At 32.7% G+C, this 22,594-nt stretch overlaps 1 protein-coding gene across 1 annotated transcript; it reads left to right on the top strand.

Annotated features, from left to right (window-relative positions):
- The first annotated feature begins 348 nt into the window (after window positions 1-348).
- On the top strand, window positions 349-18,096 carry LOC139499339 (uncharacterized). The gene is made up of 8 exons (XM_071288008.1): window positions 349-441; window positions 5,657-8,229; window positions 10,043-10,255; window positions 12,998-13,122; window positions 14,702-14,790; window positions 15,530-15,613; window positions 16,167-16,249; window positions 17,337-18,096. Exons 2-8 carry the CDS (start codon window positions 5,707-5,709, stop codon window positions 17,652-17,654), a joined length of 3,435 nt encoding a protein of 1,144 aa, XP_071144109.1. The 5' UTR covers window positions 349-441; window positions 5,657-5,706; the 3' UTR covers window positions 17,655-18,096.
- Window positions 18,097-22,594: the final 4,498 nt, after the last annotated feature.

The raw sequence follows: 22,594 nt of genomic DNA, 5'->3' as shown, positions 1-22,594 counted from the left end.
CGACCTGACATTTTATAAAAAAAAATACAAAATTTAAGACCATTGATTCACAAGTTAGCTACCATTTAATTTGATTTTTAGAGAGGTGCTAGTCTAGGGCAAAAAATGTTGTTCTGCATTATTTTTTAGTTTTAATCTCTGTCCTGCCATTTAATTTTTCACTCTATTTGATCCTGTTTTTTTTTTTTATTCAGTTTTTATCATTCCCATAATGCATAGGTCTACATTCATTTTATGTTTTTTGGATGTAAAACCCTTATTTGATTTAGCCTGTATATTTAAGAAGTAACAAAACCAATCATTGTTCACCAGTCAAAGAAGAAAACTTGAATGAAGCACCCATAGTTATTTAAAAAAATTATCTACAAATACGGATCTACATACCAAACCGTCATTTGTAACGTATTTACCATGCAGCATTAACTTCCGTGTTATTGAAAGGTAAAAAAAGCAAAGTAAACATTGAAAGTTTAGATGTGCCGAAGGCTAAACATATAGTCCTATATTCAGAAGAAAGGTTTTCATTTCTATACATTTTGATTGCACACCTCCCCGGATAATTAACTGTCCGCATGGGCTATTTTAGTATTTAACAAAAAAATGATGTCTTTCCTTCAAACCTTTGTCAGTCTTTTGTGGACCGTCTTTTGTATGATACTATACATGTTCTTACTACTAAAGATGACAGCAGTATGTGCTCTGTATAAATGTCCAAAAATGCACCTCAAAATGTCAGAAGTGTAACACTTTCAAATACATTTGTGTATTGTAACCATATGATAGCCAGTGCTATTATTCACTGAACATGCTAAAGAAACACCAGAATTACCTTTGACTCTGACCTCTGAGTTATTGTTTTGTATATATAGAATAATACATGGCCAAATCTGTATCGCATGCTGTATCATCAGAAGAAACCTTCGGCCCTCAGGACTGATATTGGTCGAGTGGTGATACAGCATGCGATACGGATCTTGCCATGTATTATTCTGTTTATCATGTATCTTAATAGAATCAAATTCATGGGATATTCATTTTTTAATCGTCCGAAATTATAAGCAAGAAAAGAAGTTTAGGATTTTCCTGTTTTTTTCCAGCTAACTCGTTTCTTTTATAGACTTCCTTATTTGCTTAATATCCACATCGTCCCCTATTACTTTATTGCATTATCAATATACGTTTAAGACCTCGTATTAAAATGCATCCACTAACGATAGTATACTGTCCTATTTTTTCAGCTAAAAATATAATTTATCAAATAAATATCGCAAGATGTAGAAATGATTAAAGTTTTATTGTTTATTTGGCAATGATATCAGTCAGAGCTCAGACGTAAATAACTTTCACTCATAGAGGTCTAAATTTGTAAGTTTTAGGATTTGTCTCCCTTTTTAATGCAAGACAAAATACGACTTTAATAAGTCAAATATTGTTAATCAAGAAATATGTGACCAGAATCAAAAAGTTGCAAATATAGACTCCTAGAAGTCGATAAGTGATCAAAATTGGTTAACTTCAAGACCCACGCATATTTATAAGGAGGTCATGCATCTAAATCAAATAATGACAACATTGAAAGACAATGCTTTGTCTTCTAAAGAAAAATATGAATGAGTTTCTAAAGAATCGAAGATAATGTTAATTAACCTTACAATGCAACCACCTGGAACCACACTTAATGAGGTAAAACATCTGTGTTTAGTAAAGATGTTCAATTAGACAATTAAATATAGATAGCTCAAGTCCTTGTGAACTCTCAGACAGGTTTTTGCTGAAATAGGTGGTGTAGTTTGGCCAATAAATGAAATTAAGTTTTTTCATCAACATAAATAGACCTGAACAAGTCTGTCATTTTCTGACTTTGATAAGTCTAAAATTGAAAACACATTTTTATGATAAATACATGTTTTGACTTCTTTATCTCAAAAACAAAAATCTACTTGTTTATGTCTGAGCTCTGACTGGATATTATATATTCATGATCGTTTTAATTTTCTGACAAGGTGAAAACCAAGAAAAATATTTCTTGAAAAGTTTGCTATTTATTTTTACCTAATTACAATCGTAAAAAAATGCATTTCTGTTTTACCCATCAGGTAATGAAAACAAACTTCATGAAAATTATGACTAAATAAACTTTTAATATTTCTACATCTTTTTGTGTCTTTTTTCGTAAATTATTGGGTAACAATTTTTTGAAAAATATCGATTTTAGCTGAAATGATAGGATATTTTTTTAGTGAGAACTCATTTTATTTTTTTATGCCAGGCAATACAGCCACTGCAAATAGGTAAAACGTTGACGTCATAATTCAACGTTGATGTTATTCGAATTATGAGGTCATCCCAGGTATGCGATACAGGTTTTGCCATGAGATACATGTATATGGGGTATGGGATACAGGTTTAGCTATGCGATACAGGGTAGGTGATACAGACTGGGAAAAGAAACCTTTATTAGATACTAAATATATGATTAATGTAAATATTGTTCTTCTATTGTCCAAGTCAATGATGATAATTCAATACAATTCATATAGATTAATACATTGCAAAATCTGTATCACTTGATGTATCACCACAAGAAACCAATATCTGTCTGAGGGCTGAACTGAAGGTCCCAAGGGCTGCTTTTGGTCGAGAGGTAATACAGCATGCAATACAGATTTTGCCATGTATTATTCTGTTTATCATACATTTTAGTAGAACCAGATTCATGGGATTGGGATATCTGTTTTTTCAAATTGTGTGAAAAGTTGTCAGAAAGTTTATGGGGGCAGTACTAGTATATGGAGGAAGAAGAAGAAGATATAATATACTGTATGTAAGCAAGAAAAAAACATGATTTCCCTGCATTTTGCCAGTTGATCCTTATTTGCTTAATATCCACATGGTTCTGTCCCCTATAACTTTATTAGTATATTACATTCTCAATATACTTTAAAGACACTGTATTTAAATACATTCACTAACAATAATGTCCAAGGCTATCATTTCAACGAAAATTAATATTTTTCAAAAAAATATTGCCATATAACAGCATGACTGATTTATATCAAATAAATATCATAAGATGTAGAAATGTTTAAAGTTTTATTGTTTATTTGGTGATGATATTATTCATGGTCATTTTAATTTTCTGACGAGGTTAACACCAAAAAAAAAAATTCTAGAAAAGTTTGCTATGTATATAATTTAACCAAATTAAAAAAGTATGATCAGTACGGGCAGTAGGTGGGCAGTATAACATCTTATTGCATCGATTTTATGAAAATCGGTTGTACATTGTAAAGTTAATTGCTGGGTAATAATTTTTTGAAAAATTACAATTTAAGTTGAAATGATAGGACATTTTTTTCCTATGCCAGCAAATACAGCTATTGGACGTCATAGGTCAAACATTGACATCATTCGATTTATGACATCATGCCAGGTACAGTACCTGGCCAAATGTATTTGTTACCTGCAATTTTTTGCTATATATATTACAAATAGAAACACATTTTTTCAAAAAAATATTTTGAAGGCATCTATAGTTGGATTTTATTAAGAAGGCCTTAAAAGACGCAGAATTGTGTAAAGTATGTTTGTTTATTTGGTTATAGTTTTGTCTTCAGTTGTTTTTGTTTTCTCTTGATGTGAACACATACAATAAAATTTTATAATTTAATTTGGTTGAATATATATATATAGTGAATTTCTGAAAAGAAAATAATATTTGTGTTTATCTTGTAAAAATTAAAATGATTCCCCCAAAAATTATAAACAAATAAACCTGTGACAATTCTGCTTCTATCATTGTCTATTGGTACCAATTGCAAGTTGCTTAAAATCAAACAAAAAATGACCCCAAAATATTTTTTTGAAAAAATGTAGTATTATATACATGTACAATACATGTATATAGTGAAAAATCTCAAGTGACAAATACTTATGGCCACATTCTGTATGTGATACGGGTTTAGCTATGCAATACATAGAGAATATCATATGGCTTTTTCAATATTGCATCCGTATCAACCCGAGACACCAATATAATCCCAAGAGCTCTGCTCGAGGGATTATATTGGTTGGGGGTTGATACGGTGTGTGATATTGAAAAAGCCATATCATATACACTTTATTATATACATTTACCTCAAGTAGATGTTTTTTATGTGACATGACGTCATATAGATAAGGAGTTTTGAAATGACGTCATACAGATTATAGGTTTGACATGACGTCATACAGATTATAGGTTTGACATGACGCCATACAGATTAGGGATTTGATAAAGCTAAAAAAATGCAATAGTGACTGCAATTGATGACGTGACGTCATACAGATTAAAGGTGTGATAAAGCTTTTGCAACTGTGCTGATATCGATATCATCACGGGTGACTGATACAGCATGCTTGCCATTAATTGTATTACACATACAAATTATCTGTATTTACTATTAAGTATATATAATAAAGAGTAATACCCGGTATATATGCCATACAGGGTAGGTGATACAGACTGGAAAAAAGAACCTATATTATATATACAAAATTGCTGTTTTTTGTACTTAATATATGATAAAATACAATACAGTTGTTACCTGAGAGTGAAAGGGAGCATCTCAAAGGTTCAAGTTACCTGAGAGTGAAAGGGAGCATCTCAAAGGTTCAAGTTACCTGAGAGTGAAAGGGAGCATCTCAAAGGTTCAAGTTACCTGAGAGTGAAAGGGAGCATCTCAAAGGTTCAAGTTACCTGAGAGTGAAAGGGAGCATCTCAAAGGTTCAAGTCATTGAACTTTGTTTATTTTACACCTTCTGAAGGAACAGAAAATAATTCCCATCAAAATACCACAAAAAGGATTTCATCTTTCTGAAACACAAAGTGCATCTAACAGGCTATTATTTGAACTTGGAATTATTTTTAATTATGGAATTTACTTGATTTCTTGTTAATAGAAATTTTTAATAAATTCCATGTTTATTCTGTACTGAAATGTTCTGTGCTGCGCACAACACTTTCTATTACAAAGAAAATAGAATATTTTCAATAGAATGTACTGTGCCGCACACAACACTATCTAACCAAAATATTTTGTATGGAAAGTGTTATTAACCGCTTAAAAGATTATAATACCAAATAAACATGAAATTTATTAAAAATTTTAAACACAAGAAATTATACAAATTCCATAATTAAAAATAATTCCAAGTTCAAATAATAGCCTGTTATCTGTAACTTTTAAATATTTATTGGATGTGTCATACATTGTATCGTAATCCTTTCCCAAATGCTCAGGTTTTAGTCTTTACTCAGATGAGTATTATATATTGAGGTGTAAATACAGCCATTTTTGTTTAAGGTTGATCATTATAACCTTTCAGCTAATATTATTGATATAACCGTATTAACATCACACATTTTACTCTGAGTACAGACAAACCTGTGCAAATGGAAAAGTTTTTTTGAAGTCCAATCAACTGGAAACTTAGTATATATATATATGTTTCCTAATATATATGATATGATCTTTCTAATTTTAATGCAAAATTAAGAGTTTTCACTCCAATTTAATTGTCCACTGAACATAGCAAAACAGTACAATTAGGGCATCCATATTCTATCAATGGATACATTCTTATTTAAAAATTAATTTATATTTATTCATTTCAGTTGCAAGTAGAATGTAAGTCTCTTACACCTGAATCCAATGATCTTTGATAATGTCCAGAATAAATATACAAGTAGGTGGACATAGAGATACAGTTTTAATTACACTACAATCCTTCCAACAAAAAGAAACTCTATGTGATGTCACTATTATAGCAAAAGATGGACACGTTAAAGGCCACTCTGTAATTCTGGCATCAGGTGCAAGTACAGTATTATGCAATCAAGTATTCACTCAAAGAAACAATGGTATGAATTCTATCGTCTATATTAACTGCCCTGAGTTCACAAGACGGGATGTAAATTCTGTATTACAATTTCTTTACCTCGGTGTAATTAACATAGATATAGAACAGGTACCAGGCTTTTTAGCTTTATGTTCAGCATGGCAACTTCAGGTGGCTGCTTCAATGTTGGAATATTATTTGAAGCAAAACTGTATTGATTTATCTAGGCCATATATTTCAACCAATCAACAGCCTACAAACAGCCAATCAGGAGTCAATTGTAATGTTTCTGCATCACTAGGTGTAAAACCAAATTTGATTGGCCCAAGACTAATAGGATCAACAAATGGAACTTCACAGCTGCAGAACACAAACTGTCACTTTCTAGTAGGATCAACAAATGGAAGTTCTACACAGCTGCAAACAGCTGCAAACAGTCATTTTCAACATTTAAATTCCAATGAAACAATGGTGAACAGAGGATCCTTCCCATTTATAAATTCAAAGGTCGCTTCCTTAACAAACCCACTGTCTTATGATGGACCTTTGTCAACACAGATTCCACAGGAATCGCCTCTTCCTCTGAAGGATGGTTTACAGTCAGTTAACAGTAATCTTGAGACGATGGATCAGTATGGTAAACCAGCAGGTAATTTAGTACTGTTACGATCAGTACTGGAGAAAGATGGTACCTGTCTCAGTACAAACACTCACTCTCAAGTACAGTCAGTACTAAAGAAAGATGGTACCCGTCTCAGTACAAACACTCACTCTCAAGTACAGTCAGTACTAAAGAAAGATGGTACCCATTTTAATACAAACAATCACTCTCAAGTACAGTCATTACCGGAGAAAGATGGTACCTGTCTCAGTACAAACACTCACTGTCAAGTACAGTCAGTACTAAAGAAAGATGGTACCCGTCTCAGTACAAACACTCACTCTCAAGTACAGTCAGTACTTAAGAAAGATGGTACCTGTCTCAGTACAAACACTCACTCTCAAGTACAGTCAGTACTAAAGAAAGATGGTACCCATTGTAATACAAACAATCACTCTCAAGTACAGTCATTACCGGAGAAAGATGGTACCCGTCTCAAAACAAAAGGTCATTCGCAAGTACAGTACAGTCACAGTGCTACAAATATATTTACAGATGTTTCTTCGATACAGACAGTTTGTCGCGAATCGGAACAATGTAATATACCTTCAGATATAAAAATTCCTCTAAGAGAACCTATTTGTACTGAACAATTAAGCTCTGATGAATCAACTGTAAGTTCACCAAATTCACCCCTTTTACAATTACAATGTGAAGAAGATGAACCATTTGTGAATACGGAAGAAAACGAACCATTTGTGAATATGGAAGAAGAACATTGTCCAGGATACTCTTCAAATTCACCATTAGTTCACACAAAGGAAGATAAATGCCTAAAGGGAGATAACTGCTTAGAAAATGAATTTACTCTGAAGGAAATTATGCTACAGAAAAATGATATTCAAAAACAGGGGCAGTCTTTACTTAATCAGACTAATTCTAGTCTTATTGATGAACAATTTCAAATTGTTGAAAACCAGTTTATATCCAATCAGAAAGAGCAAATGACAGTAAACAGTACAGACAACTGGTATGAATCCAGTCACATCCTGGACCAGAAACCAGTCATTGATGATGCTTTAAATACATGTACTTCAAACTCTAACCAGGATCAAGACCAGATTATTGAAAATTTATATAGTTCAAATCATATTAAAGAGGAGGCTCAAGATATTCCAGATCAAAACATGTATATTGTTGATGGGGGTGACCTAGCTTTTGTGTCAGACAATAACATAAGTGTTATGAACCAAAAAGACGGAAAAAATAACACAAAACTTGAAGAAAACAATAAAAAATTAAAAGATGGAGAAAATATACAGAAAAACCTCATAAGAAAAAGAAGAATTACAACTAATGGTAAAAAAGAGGAATCTGTAAAGAGAAGAAAAACTAAAAAGAAAGTAGAAAAGGCTACCTGTGATCCTACTGAATCAGCTATCAAAATGGATGATACAAGTAAGATCTCCCTGGAGTTAACTGATCATTCTGAAAACATTGATAATATAGATCTAGCAGGACAGATAAAGATAAGAAAACAGAAATGTAGAAAATGTGACTTTCGTTATACTTCTGGAGACCAATCTTATAAACAACACTGGCTGGAAAACCACCAAAATCAACAACAATGTGAACTTTGTGATTGGGTGGGACCATGGAAACGAGATCTGGCTAAACATATGTACAGAAAACATGATGAAGCAGTAGCTTGTCCTGATAGATATCCATTGCAGAAATGTACATTTCAGGTATAATGTGTTAATAAATATAAAAAATGTGGTATGAGTGCCAATGAGACTACTCTCTCATCCAAGTCACAATTTGTAAAAGTAAACAATAATAGGTCAAAGTACGTCTTTGACACAGAGCCTTGGCTCACACCGAAACCGTAAGCTATAAAGTGCCCCAAAAATGACATGTGTAAAACCGGTTCTGTAAAACCCTTCAAATGGTGAAAAATGATAAGTTTTCATTTAAAGAAAATAACCTTATAAATATTTAATAATAATAAATTTATTTTATTATAGTGTCACATATATATTGATTGACATAATAAAGTACACAATATACATATCATCACATAAAACATTCAATCAATACCCAGCCATAAAACTTACTTATGAGACACTTTTAAAACTCTATATTTACACTAAATTCTTATAAAAATCTGTATTTACACTAAGTTACAAACACGTTATCTGTTACTTTTTAGGTACCGGTACTATAAATTCAGAAAGTATTGCATCAATTTATTATTGCCATTTTAATTTTTTAGACTAAAACGCAATTTTAATTTTTGCGATATTGAGAAAAATCCTGTTTATTATTTGTTTAGACTAAAATGTGAGTTTAAGTTATTGTGTTTATAAATCTGTCACATTTTCCGTAATAATTAAAAATATTGCAATAATTTCTGAATTTATTGTTATCATCAAGTTGGTAGCAGAGTGGTTTAAATAGTCAAATGACTGTTAACATTTGACTAGCGTGTCAACATTAAGGTTGTGAGTTCCAATCCCACACAAAGGTCACATGATAAGTGTGGTCCACTTCAATCTTATTTGATAAGAATCGTCAGTTTTCCACTCAAACGTCAGTTGTTCTTTCCAGGCACTCCAGCCTCGACTGTGCTCAGGTTGTTATAAAAATAGGAGATGTGGTTTCATTACCAATGAGACAAGTTTCCACCGAAGTTGAAATGAATTGGATGTTAGAAACTATAGACAACCCTACGGCCTTCAACAAGAAAAAATCTACCATATAGTCGGTGTGAAAGTCTCTGACATGAAGAATATGAAACGAATCAATAGAGAAAACTAGCAGCCAAATTTATAACAAAACAATTTATGAAAAACAAATATTACAGACATAAAACAACAACAACCACTAAACTACAGGCTCCTGACTTGGGACGGGCACATATAGAACACGTAGAATGTGGCTGGGTTTAATTGGTTAGAAGGCACCAACCCTTCCCTTCTTACAATTTTAATAAGAAATGCACTTATTATTTCTGAATTTATAGCATATATCTTTACTGCCAGGGCTGTCCCAGAATATACTATGTTCCCCCAGGGAAAGCATTTTATTTTTGAAATTGGTATGTGGGTGGTTGTATTTGAAATACCAAAATGCAAATATAAAAAAGAAGATGGGGTATGATTGCCAATGAGACAACTGTCCACAAGAGACCAAAATGACAGAGACATTAACAACTATAGGTCACCGTATGGCCTTCAACAATGAGCAAAGCCCATACCGCATAGTCAGCTATAAAAGGCCCTGATAAAGACAGTTTGTTCTAAAAAAAAATCTTTCTGTGGGTGGTGGGGGTTAAAAAGTGTCATCCCTAGTGTGTGTGGGGGGGGGGGGGCATAATATTTTTTGGAACAGCCCTCATTATCCCAAGTGTTGACAACAGCAGTTATTTTCTTTATTACAATGTATAAACAGTAAATTGGATTTTTGTGTGAAAATGATATTATTATTTTTGAACAGGGCTGCAATTATACAACTCTTTGTTTATTTATGTATATTCATGTCAGATATTTTTTTTAACAGGGCTGCAACTATACAACTCTTTGTTTATTTATGTATATTCATGTCAGAGGGCATGTTGGAAAGAAAGAGATACAAAGAATGTGTGAGATTTGTGGAGCATCGTTGGCTGGCGAGCATTCATTACAGAGACATATCAGATTACAACATTCAGGTTCTAAAGTCAAAACATGCAGCATTTGTAATAAGATATTTGAATGCAAAATGGAATTACGGGTAGGTGTATTTTATTGAAATTATTAAGAAACTTAAGGTTTCAACTCCTTCAGGTAAAGATGACTGAAGATGAATTTGGCTATTTATTTTAGGTATTTTTGTTATATCGATCTTCACATAGCTTTTCAATGATTTTCGGTACTTATTCATTCTCGGAATTTCAAATGTTTGGCTTTGAGCGTTCCTGATGAAGGTAAATCCAGAAAAGCACTTCAGATGCAAGAAATTATTAAACGTGTTGTTTTCAATTTTTTATGTTACCATAGAAACCATAAGAATTCCATAGTAGATTGAATATTAATAAGATGTGCTATGTGTGCCAGTGAGGCAACTATTCATCCAAGTCACAATGCATAAAAAGTTTGCAATTATAGTGTTACGAAGTTACAAGAATGTTATAATTTTTCTGATTTCTGTATGAATTTTCCCATTTCGATCTTTTTATGGTTGACATCATCCCTTTATCCTTGGTTGCTATAAGAATCATTACCTGTACAGTTGTTGCTAGGGTGCTCTCTTCCGGGTTACTAGTATAAATAGTGGGTAGCTATTCAGTTAAAGTTGTCATTTGTATTAAAGAGGGACGAAAGATACCAGAGGGATAGTCAAACTCATAAATCGAAAATAAACTGACAACGCCATGGCTAAAAATGAAAAAGACAAACAGTCACAATCAATAGTACACATAACACAACATGGAAAACTAAAGAATAAGCAACACTAACCCCACCAAAAGCTAGGGGTGATCTCAGGTACTCCGGAAGGGTAAGCAGATCCAGACATCCGTCAAACCAGATCAACATTGTTGAATAGGAAATAGTTTAAAGCAGGCAGAAGGTGTAATTTCAGTGGAATGAAGTGTTTGAAACCTGCTGTCAGAATATTGAAAGGCTGAAATTGTCCAAATAGGGCTGGTGCTAGGGTTTTGCATTACACATCTCTCACTATTGCACTGAGTGTTTGCTGACACACCATGCCTTAGTCCTACCTTTTTGTTCTGACAGTTATATACATGTACATTTTTTTCAACAAGGTTTCATACGAAATGTTTACATAGTTTAAATTTGTTTCATATATTAGTTTTCTAATAGGTTCCATACATTTAGTTTCAGCCCAGTTCCATACCTTTAGGTTTCAGCTTATAGCTCCAAACATTTCGTTTTGACAAGTATCAGACTGAAAGGGTTTTAAATAGTTTTTAAGCTACCAGGATTAGGTTAGGTTGATTGGTGTTGAAATTCATTAATTGTAGTATTTGTTTTATATTTGTTAGTATTGCATAGACTTTTTGACTTTAGAAATTCTGCGTAGCTCTTCAAACCCCAGAAAACTGAAACGAACTTGAGGATAAAAATATTAAAACGTCCTCATCTGATTACACCTTACAATAGGTCAAAGTATGGCCTTCACCTCGTCTGATTACACCTTACAATAGGTCAAAGTATGGCCTTCACCTCGTCTGATTACACCTTACAATAGGTCAAAGTATGGCCTTCACCTCGTCTGATTACACCTTACAATAGGTCAAAGTATGGCCTTCACCTCGTCTGATTACACCTTACAATAGGTCAAAGTATGGCCTTCACCTCATCTGATTACACCTTACAATAGGTCAAAGTATGGCCTTCACCTCGTCTGATTACACCTTACAATAGGTCAAAGTATGGCCTTCACCTCGTCTGATTACACCTTACAATAGGTCAAAGTATGGCCTTCACCTCTTCTGATTACACCTTACAATAGGTCAAAGTATGGCCTTCACCTCTTCTGATTACACCTTACAATAGGTCAAAGTATGGCCTTCACCTCGTCTGATTACACCTTACAATAGGTCAAAGTATGGCCTTCACCTCGTCTGATTACACCTTACAATAGGTCAAAGTATGGCCTTCACCTCGTCTGATTACACCTTACAATAGGTCAAAGTATGGCCTTCACCTCTTCTGATTACACCTTACAATAGGTCAAAGTATGGCCTTCACCTCTTCTGATTACACCTTACAATAGGTCAAAGTATGGCCTTCACCTCATCTGATTACACCTTACAATAGGTCAAAGTATGGCCTTCACCACAGACCCTTGGCTCACACCAAACAGCATTCTATAAAGAGGCCAAAATGACGAGTGTAAAACAATCAAATAGGACTAACAAATTGTTTCACCATAATGACAAAGATATTTTATTTTAAATATTTACTACTTTCTTGAATGTTCTTTTCACTCGTGCCTGAATTCTTGGTTCTCTAAAGAGACTAATGACAAAGTAATTAACATTTATAAGTCACTGTATGGCCTTCAACAATGATCAAAGCCTATATGACAAAGTGAGCTGTGAAAGGCCTCGAAATGACAAAGGTAAAACAGTTCAAAAGAAAAAATAATAGCCTAATTTATGTTTTATCACTAATTATTATATCCATAGAAATTTATTTCAAATTCAAATTCTTTATTACCTTGAAGTTCATCGGTGTCAATACAAAATTTCAAAGTCAAAAAGTAAACAGACAGAGTATGTTCGTGTTATGCATGTTATGATATTGTCTCTGACTTTAAATGCAGTAAAAATGTATTTTCCTAGATTGGTTAACTGTTTGTTGTTCTTTAAACTTAAAAGTTCAATAAATTGGAACACACTTGGTCTGGACCAGTAATATTTCTTTGTAATTGTTGATCTACACTGTGTAAGTTCCTCATATTTTGACACACTAAGATGAAATGGAATTCATCTTCAATACATTTCAGAAACATATGATATCTACACATGGAAGTCCTTTTGTTTGCCACTTATGTCCTTACAAAACAGATTCATCTTTCCATTTGGATTTACATCTACACAAAAAACATGGTATTGAAATAAAACAGAAAAAGTAAGTCAAATTATTTAAAGATAATAGAAAAATAATTGAAAGAAATATTGTGAATTATGACATGAGAGTGCCTCTTGGTGTAAAATTTCTACAGTAACTGTAAAATGCATCTGTGGTTTGTTAAGCATGCAGCGTGGTTTGTTAAGCATGCAGCGTGGTTTGTTAAGCATGCAGCGTGGTTTGTTAAGCATGCAGCATTTTGGAGAAAATAAAATTGAGGATGGAAATGGGGAATGTGTCAAAGAGACAACAACCCGTCCATAAAACAGACAACAGCAGAAGGTCACCAATAGGTCTTCAATGCAGTGAGAAATTCCCGCACCCTGAGGCGTCCTTCAGCTGGTCCCTAAACATATATGTACTAGTTCAGTGATAATGGACTTCATACTAAACTCCAAATTATACACAAGAAACTAAAATTAAAAATCATACAAGACTAACAAAGGCCAGAGGCTCCTGACTTGGGACAGGCACAAAATTGCTGCGGGGTTTACGAGGTCTCAACCCTCATTAAAAATCTGCTTGCCAGTCTAGTAAAAAGCAGAGTTCCATTTCATGTTCGCATAATTATTCTTGTCTTGAATATGCATTTAGCTTGCCACTGGATGTGATGGGGTACTGTTAAGGGTTCGACCACTGCGTTCATATCAGGCTGCCCTCAGCGAAGCATTTTATTGTTTGATCCTACAGCCTAATATTTGATTAGATCATGAACAAGTCTTGATACTTGAAAATGTTAGGCAATCATGTCATGTATCAGTGTAGGAACGTTGTGTGTTTAGGTTTATTTGCATCAATCAATCAATGTAAACACACAACTTCATTAGGGGAAGTCAGTTAGAATTGATAGCATGTTATTGACTGTTTAAGTTACAGTCCATTTATATTGATATCATGTTTAAGTTACGTTCCGTTTATATTGATATCATGTTGTCTGTTTAAGTTAATATAAAAAAGAAGATGTGGTATGATGGCCAATGAGACAACTATCCACAAAAGACCAAAATGAAGTCCGTTTTCAATGATATCATATGCTGTCTTAGTTAAAATTAAAATCTGTTTAAATTGGTATCATATATTGTTGTGTTTTAGTTTAGTCAGTTTTAAATTATATTATGTTTTATACTGCAACTAGTTGTGTTTATTTCCTAAATATAGTGACACAGCTATATTTTGTGCAATGTCAATTTCATCATGGAACACTTGTTTTACGATTTAAAAAGTTATCAATGTATTAGTTGTCTCATTGGCAATCATACTACATCTTCTTTTTTATATTGATTTAATTTAATTTGCAGTATAAAAACAATATAAGGTCAATGTCATAAAAATATAAACTTTTTTGTATTTGGCATGAAAGTGGGGAAGGGCTCGTTAAAAACCTCGTCCTTCCCAAGTTTCTTAACCTCATACAAAAATGTTTATATTTTTCTTTCATTGACCTAATATTGTATATGGTCTGTCTTAGTAAAATCTGCTTAAATTGATATCATATTTTGTTGTCTGTTTTAGGTTATTCAGTTTTAAATGTCTGTCTTAGTTAAGCCAGTTTAAATTGATATCATATTTTCTTTTTTAGGTTGGTTTGTAACCAATGTGATTTTTATTGCTTCATAACAAAGCAGCTAAATGACCACAAGTTGATACACAATACCAGTACATTAGAATGTATGTAATTTTAAAATACACACACACACACAGTACATTGAACATGTGTGTAATTGATACAAACACACAGTTCATACACATGTGCAGTGGCCGATCCAGCCATTTTAAAAAGGGGGGGTTCCCAACCCAGAGTGAAGGAGGGGTTCCAACTATATGCACCCATTCAAATGCATTGATCGGCCCAAAAAAAGGGGGTTCCAACCCCCAGAACCCCCCCCCCCCCCCTGGATCCGCCACTGCATGTGTGTAATTAATACACACTTTGCTTGTGGTCCTCTTTTTCATCATTGACAAAACTGTTTACAAAATGTACGAAATTGATCTACACACAAACAGTACATATGCTTAATATTGATCCTCACTAATAGTGCATTAACATAAAAAAAGAAGATGTGACATTATTGCAAATGAGAAAACTCTCCACAAGAGACCAAATGACACAGAAATTAATAACTATAGGTCAACGTACGACCTTCAACAATGAGCAAAGCCCACACCGCATAGTCGGCTATATATAAAAGGCCTCAAAATGACAATATAAAACATGTATATTATTAAAAATTTAAGCTTTAAATATACCATATTTCTTCATAAACTATCAAAGTTTCAGCCATCTGGGTTAAGAAGAACATTAAAAAAATGTCAAGTTGCATGAGAAATTTTTCTTTCAGAATTATACATATTCTTTTAGGGAATTGATTATAAGAAATTCATTGCAACTTTTTTTTGTTTTTTGCAGTGGAACAGTACAAATGTTCACAATGTGAGAAGACATGTAAAAGTAGTTCTAGTTTACGTCAACACATACATACTGTGCATTCAGGTGAGTAGATAGATTTTACCATTTGATTTTTTTTTTGAGTTTTTATTGGTGGAGGAAGCTTGTGTACACATAGAAAACCACTGACCTTCGGTAGGAAAACTGACAATCCTAGTCAATTAGGATTGGAGTTGAGTGCATCTGCATGAGCGAGGTTCGAACTCACAACCTCAGTGTTGACTGGCTAGTGATTACAGTAGTAACTACTTTGGCCCCTAGATTTTATGACTTTAAGTTTAAAGACAAAGTATTGAAAGTACTGACTATGTAGAATTTTTATGTTTAGATATAAAAAGAAAAGGGTCAATGTAACATCCAACCGACAACACTAATAAGTTACAAGAGACAATTGTCTTCACGATTTTCACTTGCCACAAAAACTAATCTACAGCAATGGACAGGGGTGTTCATGGCTTTCACTTGCCACAACATCTCCACCGAAATACAAATTTACCTAAATCCATTATCCATATATATATAAATGAATTCAAGGTAAATAGAAATGTTGAAATTGTACATTGACATGTTTTGAACACAGAATGGTTTACATTTGTAGCCAAAAGATATAAATGCACACTTTGTGACTATGAGGGGAAAACCAAGATAGCTTTAAAAAGACACATGAGCAACAGACATTCTGTGAGTATTATCTGCATGTCGGCTTTGACCACTGAATTATGAAAATGAGGTAAAGGTCATATGGCACCTGCCAGTTGGACAGGTACACCTTACAATCATACCATACACCAAATATAGTATACATATTGCTTATAGTATCTGATATATGGACAATGAAATCTTAACCTTGTACACAGAACCATTAAATGAGGTTGGGGTCATATGAAAACTGTCTGTCGGGCATGAGGACCTTGCAAGGCTTGCCCAAACTAAATATAGTTATCCTTACTCATAATTAGAAAGAAATTAACATTACAACAAATCTTATTTATTTTTTCAAGTAGTCACTGAACCTTGAAAATGAGGTCATGGACAATAAAATTAAGAATGGAATTGGGGAATGTGTCAGTTAGATAACAACCAGACCATAGACATTTGACATATGACAGACTAAAACTTCATAACATAAGGCATCTGTATACAATGTATAAAGCAGTCAAGTATTTCACCCTCTAAAATATTAAGCTTTTAAAAAGTTAGCAAGCGTCAGATCACTATCCCTATGTCAAACTTTCTGCCACAGAAATTGCAGTCTTATCAATAACCTCACAATTTGTAAATCCAAGCTGCAGCCATAATTTTATGGTGAGAACTGCTCAACTGCTCCCCTTCTTGGTAAAAGTATGCCGAAGCAAGTATGCTAAAGCTTGCCTCCAGGTGCGTGAGTTTCACTCTGCATTGAAGACCCATTGGTGGCCTTCGGCTGTTGTCTCTGACACATTCCCCATTTCCATTCTCAATTTTACAATTTACAAAAATGATTGTGTTGACATCATATATCTCAGAAACTATTGTTAGGGTAGAACTTATTTTGCATGTATGCAACTCCTTATAGCATCACATATATTTAAAAAGTCAAAATAACCGGAATTTCACGGTTGAGTGAATTAAAGGTTGCTGTTGTTGTAAATACATGTAGTAAACACTCAGACGAAAAGAGAAGACTTTAATAATAGAGAATGGATTATAGTTAGCAATTTTTCATGATCCTAATCTTATTGTAAAAACTGCTCAACTGTTGTCATTGTAAACACTTGTTATTTTACAGGATGAAAGACCATTTAGTTGCCATTTATGTTCTTACACATGTAAAGTAAGAGAGAATGTGCATAAACACTTAAAACATGCTCACAAACTGAAAGTTGTTACCAGAGCCTCAATGTTTAATAACATGATCAAAACTGGCAAAGGGTTTGATCAGGTTAAGGAAATGGACAAAAATGGAGCACCTCTGTTGATAATGGAACCTGAAGGTAACATAATGGAAGCAATGGAAACTAAGAGTAACCTGGATAATTTGGACACAGAAGGAACAGAAGAAACAATGACAGGGATGCAGTCAAAATCAATCGTTACCATGAAATAAATTGACATGGAAGGTGAAATTAGTTAAAAATTAGCAATATAGTGTCGAACATAAATATGGAGCACATCCCTGAAAAAGGATACTGACGGAAATAGCGTGGAAGCACTAGAAACTAAGGGTATCCAGACACAGAAGGTACACAGAATATACATTGACAGGGATACAGTCAAGTCAAGTGTTACCATTGGAAAGTAAATCCAGTTGGTAACAAGCACATCAAAGATGATTTCAGTGACAGGGAAAGTGAAACCGGTTCTAAAATTGGCAATATAGAGATATTCATAAGTAAAGACATTGTCAAATGAACAGAAGCAAACAATTGTAACTATGGAGACGTGGATACTAATGGTAACCAGAACATCACATATGAATCTAATTACAAGGGAGAGTGAAACCAGTTTTTTAGATTTAAATAAAGAAATAATATGATTGTAAAAATTGATATATACAAATGTTTCTTTATACTTTTAAAAGTATATGTGGTATGGTTGGCTATGAGACAACAATCCACAAGAAACCAAATAACATTGATGTAAACACCTATAACCTTATGGCCTTCAACAATAAACATATAAACATGTATTTTAAAACATATAAACACTAGATTTCTTTTCCACTACACAATAAATAACTTTTAAGCACAAAATAGTGACTATTAAGGAAGTAGACCTAGGTTAAGGTAAATAACTCTTAAAATCATCAGTACGTTTGTGTCAACCATTTTCAAAAATATATTCTAAGCTTCTAGGTTACACAGATTATTTTCAATCTGTTTCAGGTAAATGCTTAAAATACTTTGATGAACTTGACTTTTACAAACGCGTAACTGATTTAAAGAGTTATCTCCCCGAACCAAGGTCTACCCCCTTAATTCCAGATAATATGAGGCAGGCATAACCTGTGAATGGGGACGAAGTCTGTATGTATTATTTTTTTAATTCAATCACGTTGATAAAAGAAACCGAAATACCGTACGTAACGTTCCCGATTTTGATTCTGTTGTTAGGGAATTAGCTGTGACGTTCTTTAAGTTATGACATCATATTCGATGTAAACAAAAGAAACGCTTTCATCAGGTAACGTTTTTTCATATCAAACAATTATTAAAATTGAATTTGTATTGAGATCCAATCTTATATTTTACTAGACTGATAAATATAAATTTTTTCAAAGTCTCATGCAAACAAGACAGATATCTGCGCAAAAGCGGAGAAAACCGGAACAGGAAGTAGATCTGAAAAAAAAAGTTAACGATTTTGAGTTCATTAGTAGAATGAAAAATTCGGGAAATTTTCCCGATTTTTTTTTTTTTATTGATTTTTCTACCGTAATTGGGGACTTCGTCCCCATAATACAATTGGAACATAAAAAATTAAGAAAGAAGGTTTATTCAAATTTTATTTTATTTTAAATCTGTTTTTGCATAGTTTCATTTTTAAATCTATATATATCATGCTTACAAAAATAAACTACATAAAAGTATAAACTAAAATTATACAACCATAGTTTTCAATAAAAGCAATGAAACATAAATATTTGGACAGTGTTTAGCATTTTATACTGTAAATTCATACTAAGTAATATTATTCCTTATAATTGCAATGGTAAATTCAGAAATTATTGCCAAGTTTTTATTCATGCTAATAATGTGACTGGGCGAGTATTGCAATAATAAAAACTGGCATTTTGATAACTCAAACATAAATCTATAAAAATTATGTAGATTTTTTAAAATCACATTAATTAAACTCGCAATTTGGTCCATTTGTGAAAAATCACAATAATAAATGCACCCAATAAATTCTTGAATTGATATTAGTTGCAAAATCACATTTTAAATTTAAAAGCATTGTTATATGCAGCATTTTCTGTCCCTTGTTAATCAATACACACAACAATTTTCTGAATTTACACAAGTTAACTATTGTCTCCTGATATAGACTTTACTATCAAATAAACAAAGTCAGAGTTATTTCCCCTGGTTGTCTTGATTTAAATCATTTGACTGATCAAATTAAAACATTTTATCTTGATTTAGAGTAATTTGATTGGCTGATAATGTCCTAATAAATTTCAGTACAATTTTTTATCACATCAATTGAAATTATCTCCCTTATTTATTACATCAATCGGAATTATCTTCATTATATCATTGACCTGATAAAAAAAAATCAATTTGAGTTGCTTAGTATTCCTAATATTTTTAATTTTTCACAGTTTTAGATTAAATATCTAAAATAATTTGGTTGATATTGCCCTAATATTGAATTTGAATATAATAATATGCAATATAACAAAATCAGGATAAATTTGTTACACAGTGTTCAATTGTCTTAAATACTGAATTTATTGGGTCAATAAATTCTCGTATTAGGACAATCGGTGCTTTGCTTTTGCGCCAATTAGCATTTCATTTCCGCCAAAAAAATCTTTCATTTGCGCCACAAACAATATTTCATTTGCGCCAAAATAAAACCTTTCAATTGCGCCAATATTAAAGGTAAATACAGGTGAATAGTTTAAAACATATATTATAAAAAAGACTTGATAATAAAAGATTTTGTTTGCAAAATAAAATATAACGATCCTGATGTATTCATCTCTGGATCATTCCTCCTCTCAAGTGCATACATATTGATAAAAAAAGATGGTCCGTTTTTTCATGAACTGCAGTCCATTTCAGTTTCTATACTGGCTTTGCAAGGTTTTATTTATTTGGGGTACCAATAAACGACTTGGTCCCCATTTTTCAGAACGTAGGATCTGATAATAAACTAAAAGTGTGGTCATCAAATATTACTAACTTAATTCTCCTGTTTTATGTCTAAATTGAAAATTTCCATCTAGACACCTAATGTGGCATTGAACTCGTCCCATTATCCAGAGAAATACTGTAGAGAAAAACCTTTTAGAGCAATGAATATTTAACGCTTCCATTATTGCTTGTAAAATGGCCTAAATGAAGTTTTATTTTTTTGGCGCAAATGAAATATAACCTTGTGGCGCAAATGAAAGATTGTAATTTTCAACCAGATGCTCCGCAGGGCGTAGCTTTATACGACCGCAGAGGTTGAACCCTGAACGGTTAGGGCAAGTATGGACACAACATTCAAGCTGGATTCAGCTCTAAATTTGGATTGTGATTAAATAGTTGACACAGCATAGGTTTCTGACACAGAATGAATGTGTTCTAATGAACTTAAAATTTTTGTTTCTCTTAGAGCAATTCACTATGCTGTTGAATATTAATCCTCTCAAAAAAATGTTTGAAGAAATTTTCTTTTTTATTTATGAAATTTCAAATGAGAAAAATTGAACCCAATTTTTTTAATCACATCCCCCTTTCCCTTATTCCAAAACTAATCTCAATTAAAATTTCTAATGGAGTTTGCAACAATAACTACTCATTTAAATACATCATAAAATATTAAGATGTAAAAAAACTGCTTGTTATCACTGAATGGTAAAGATTATTTTAATTTATCAGTTGGTAGTAAAAAGTGAATATACATTGTATATTGTATATAACAAAGATTTAAGTTGATTCTGGACAAAGAAAGATAACTCCAATTAAAAAAAAATCTTGCTATTGCACAATATTTTGCAATTAGATATTTCTTGCTTACTATTCTGGACAAAGAAAGATAACTCTAATTAAAAAAAAATTTGATATTTCACAATATTGTGCAATTAGATATTTCTTGCCATTGCGCAATACTGTGCAATTGAAAAGACTTGCTATTGCACAATACTTAATATAATAATTTTAGATCCTGATTTGGACCAACTTGAAAACTGGGCCCATAATAAAAAATCTAAGTACATTTTTGGATTCAGCATATCAAAGAACTTCAAGATTTCAATTTTTGTTAAAATCAGACTAAGTTTAATTTTGGACCCTTTGGACTTTAGTGTAGACCAATTTGAAAACAGGACCAAAAATGAAGAATCTACATACACAGTTAGATTTGGTATATCAAAGAACCCCATTTATTCAATTTTTGATGAAATCAAACAAAGTTTAATTTTGGACCCCGATTTGGACCAACTTGAAAACTGGGCCAATAATCAAGAATCTAAGTACATTTTAAGATTCAGCATATATATCAAAGAACCTAACTGATTCATTTTTTGTCAAAATCAAACTAAGTTTAATTTTGGACCCTTTGGACCTTAATGTAGACCAATTTGAAAACGGGACCAAAAGTTAAGAATCTACATACACAGTCATGACAGTTAGATTCAGCATATCAAAGAACCCCAATTATTCAATTTTGATGAAATCAAACAAAAGTTTAATTTTGGACCCTTTGGACCCCTTATTATGTTGGGACCAAAACTCCCAAAATCAAACCCAACCTTTCTTTTATGGTCATAAACCTTGTGTTTAAATTTCATAGATTTCTATTTACTTATACTAACGTTATGGTGCGAAAACCAAGAAAAATGCTTATTTGGGTCCCTTTTTGGCCCCTAATTCCTAAACTGTTGGGACCTAAACTCCCAAAATCAATACCAACCTTCCTTTTGTAGTCATTAACATTGTGTTTAAATTTCATTGATTTCTATTTACTTAAACTAATGTTATTGTGCGAAAACCAAGAATAATGCTTATTTGGGCCCTTTTTTGGCCCCTAATTCCTAAACTGTTGAGACCAAAACTCCCAAAATCAATCCCAACCGTTCTTTTGTGGTCATAAACCTTGTGTCAAAATTTCATAGATTTCTATTAACTTAAACTAAAGTTATAGTGCGAAAACCAAGAAAATGCTTATTTGGGCCCTTTTTGGCCCCTAATTCCTAAAATGTTGGGACCAAAACTCCCAAAATCAATACCAACCTTCCTTTTGTGGTCATAAACCTTGTGTTAAAATTTCATAGATTTCCATTCACTTTTACTAAAGTTAGAGTGCGAAAACTAAAAGTATTCGGACGACGGA

Source organism: Mytilus edulis, chromosome 12 (assembly GCF_963676685.1).
Source record: "Mytilus edulis chromosome 12, xbMytEdul2.2, whole genome shotgun sequence".
NCBI classification, from domain to species: Eukaryota; Metazoa; Mollusca; class Bivalvia; order Mytilida; family Mytilidae; genus Mytilus; species Mytilus edulis.
Note: the sequence above shows the minus strand (reverse complement) of the source record. Positions and strands in the feature narration are given on the sequence as shown.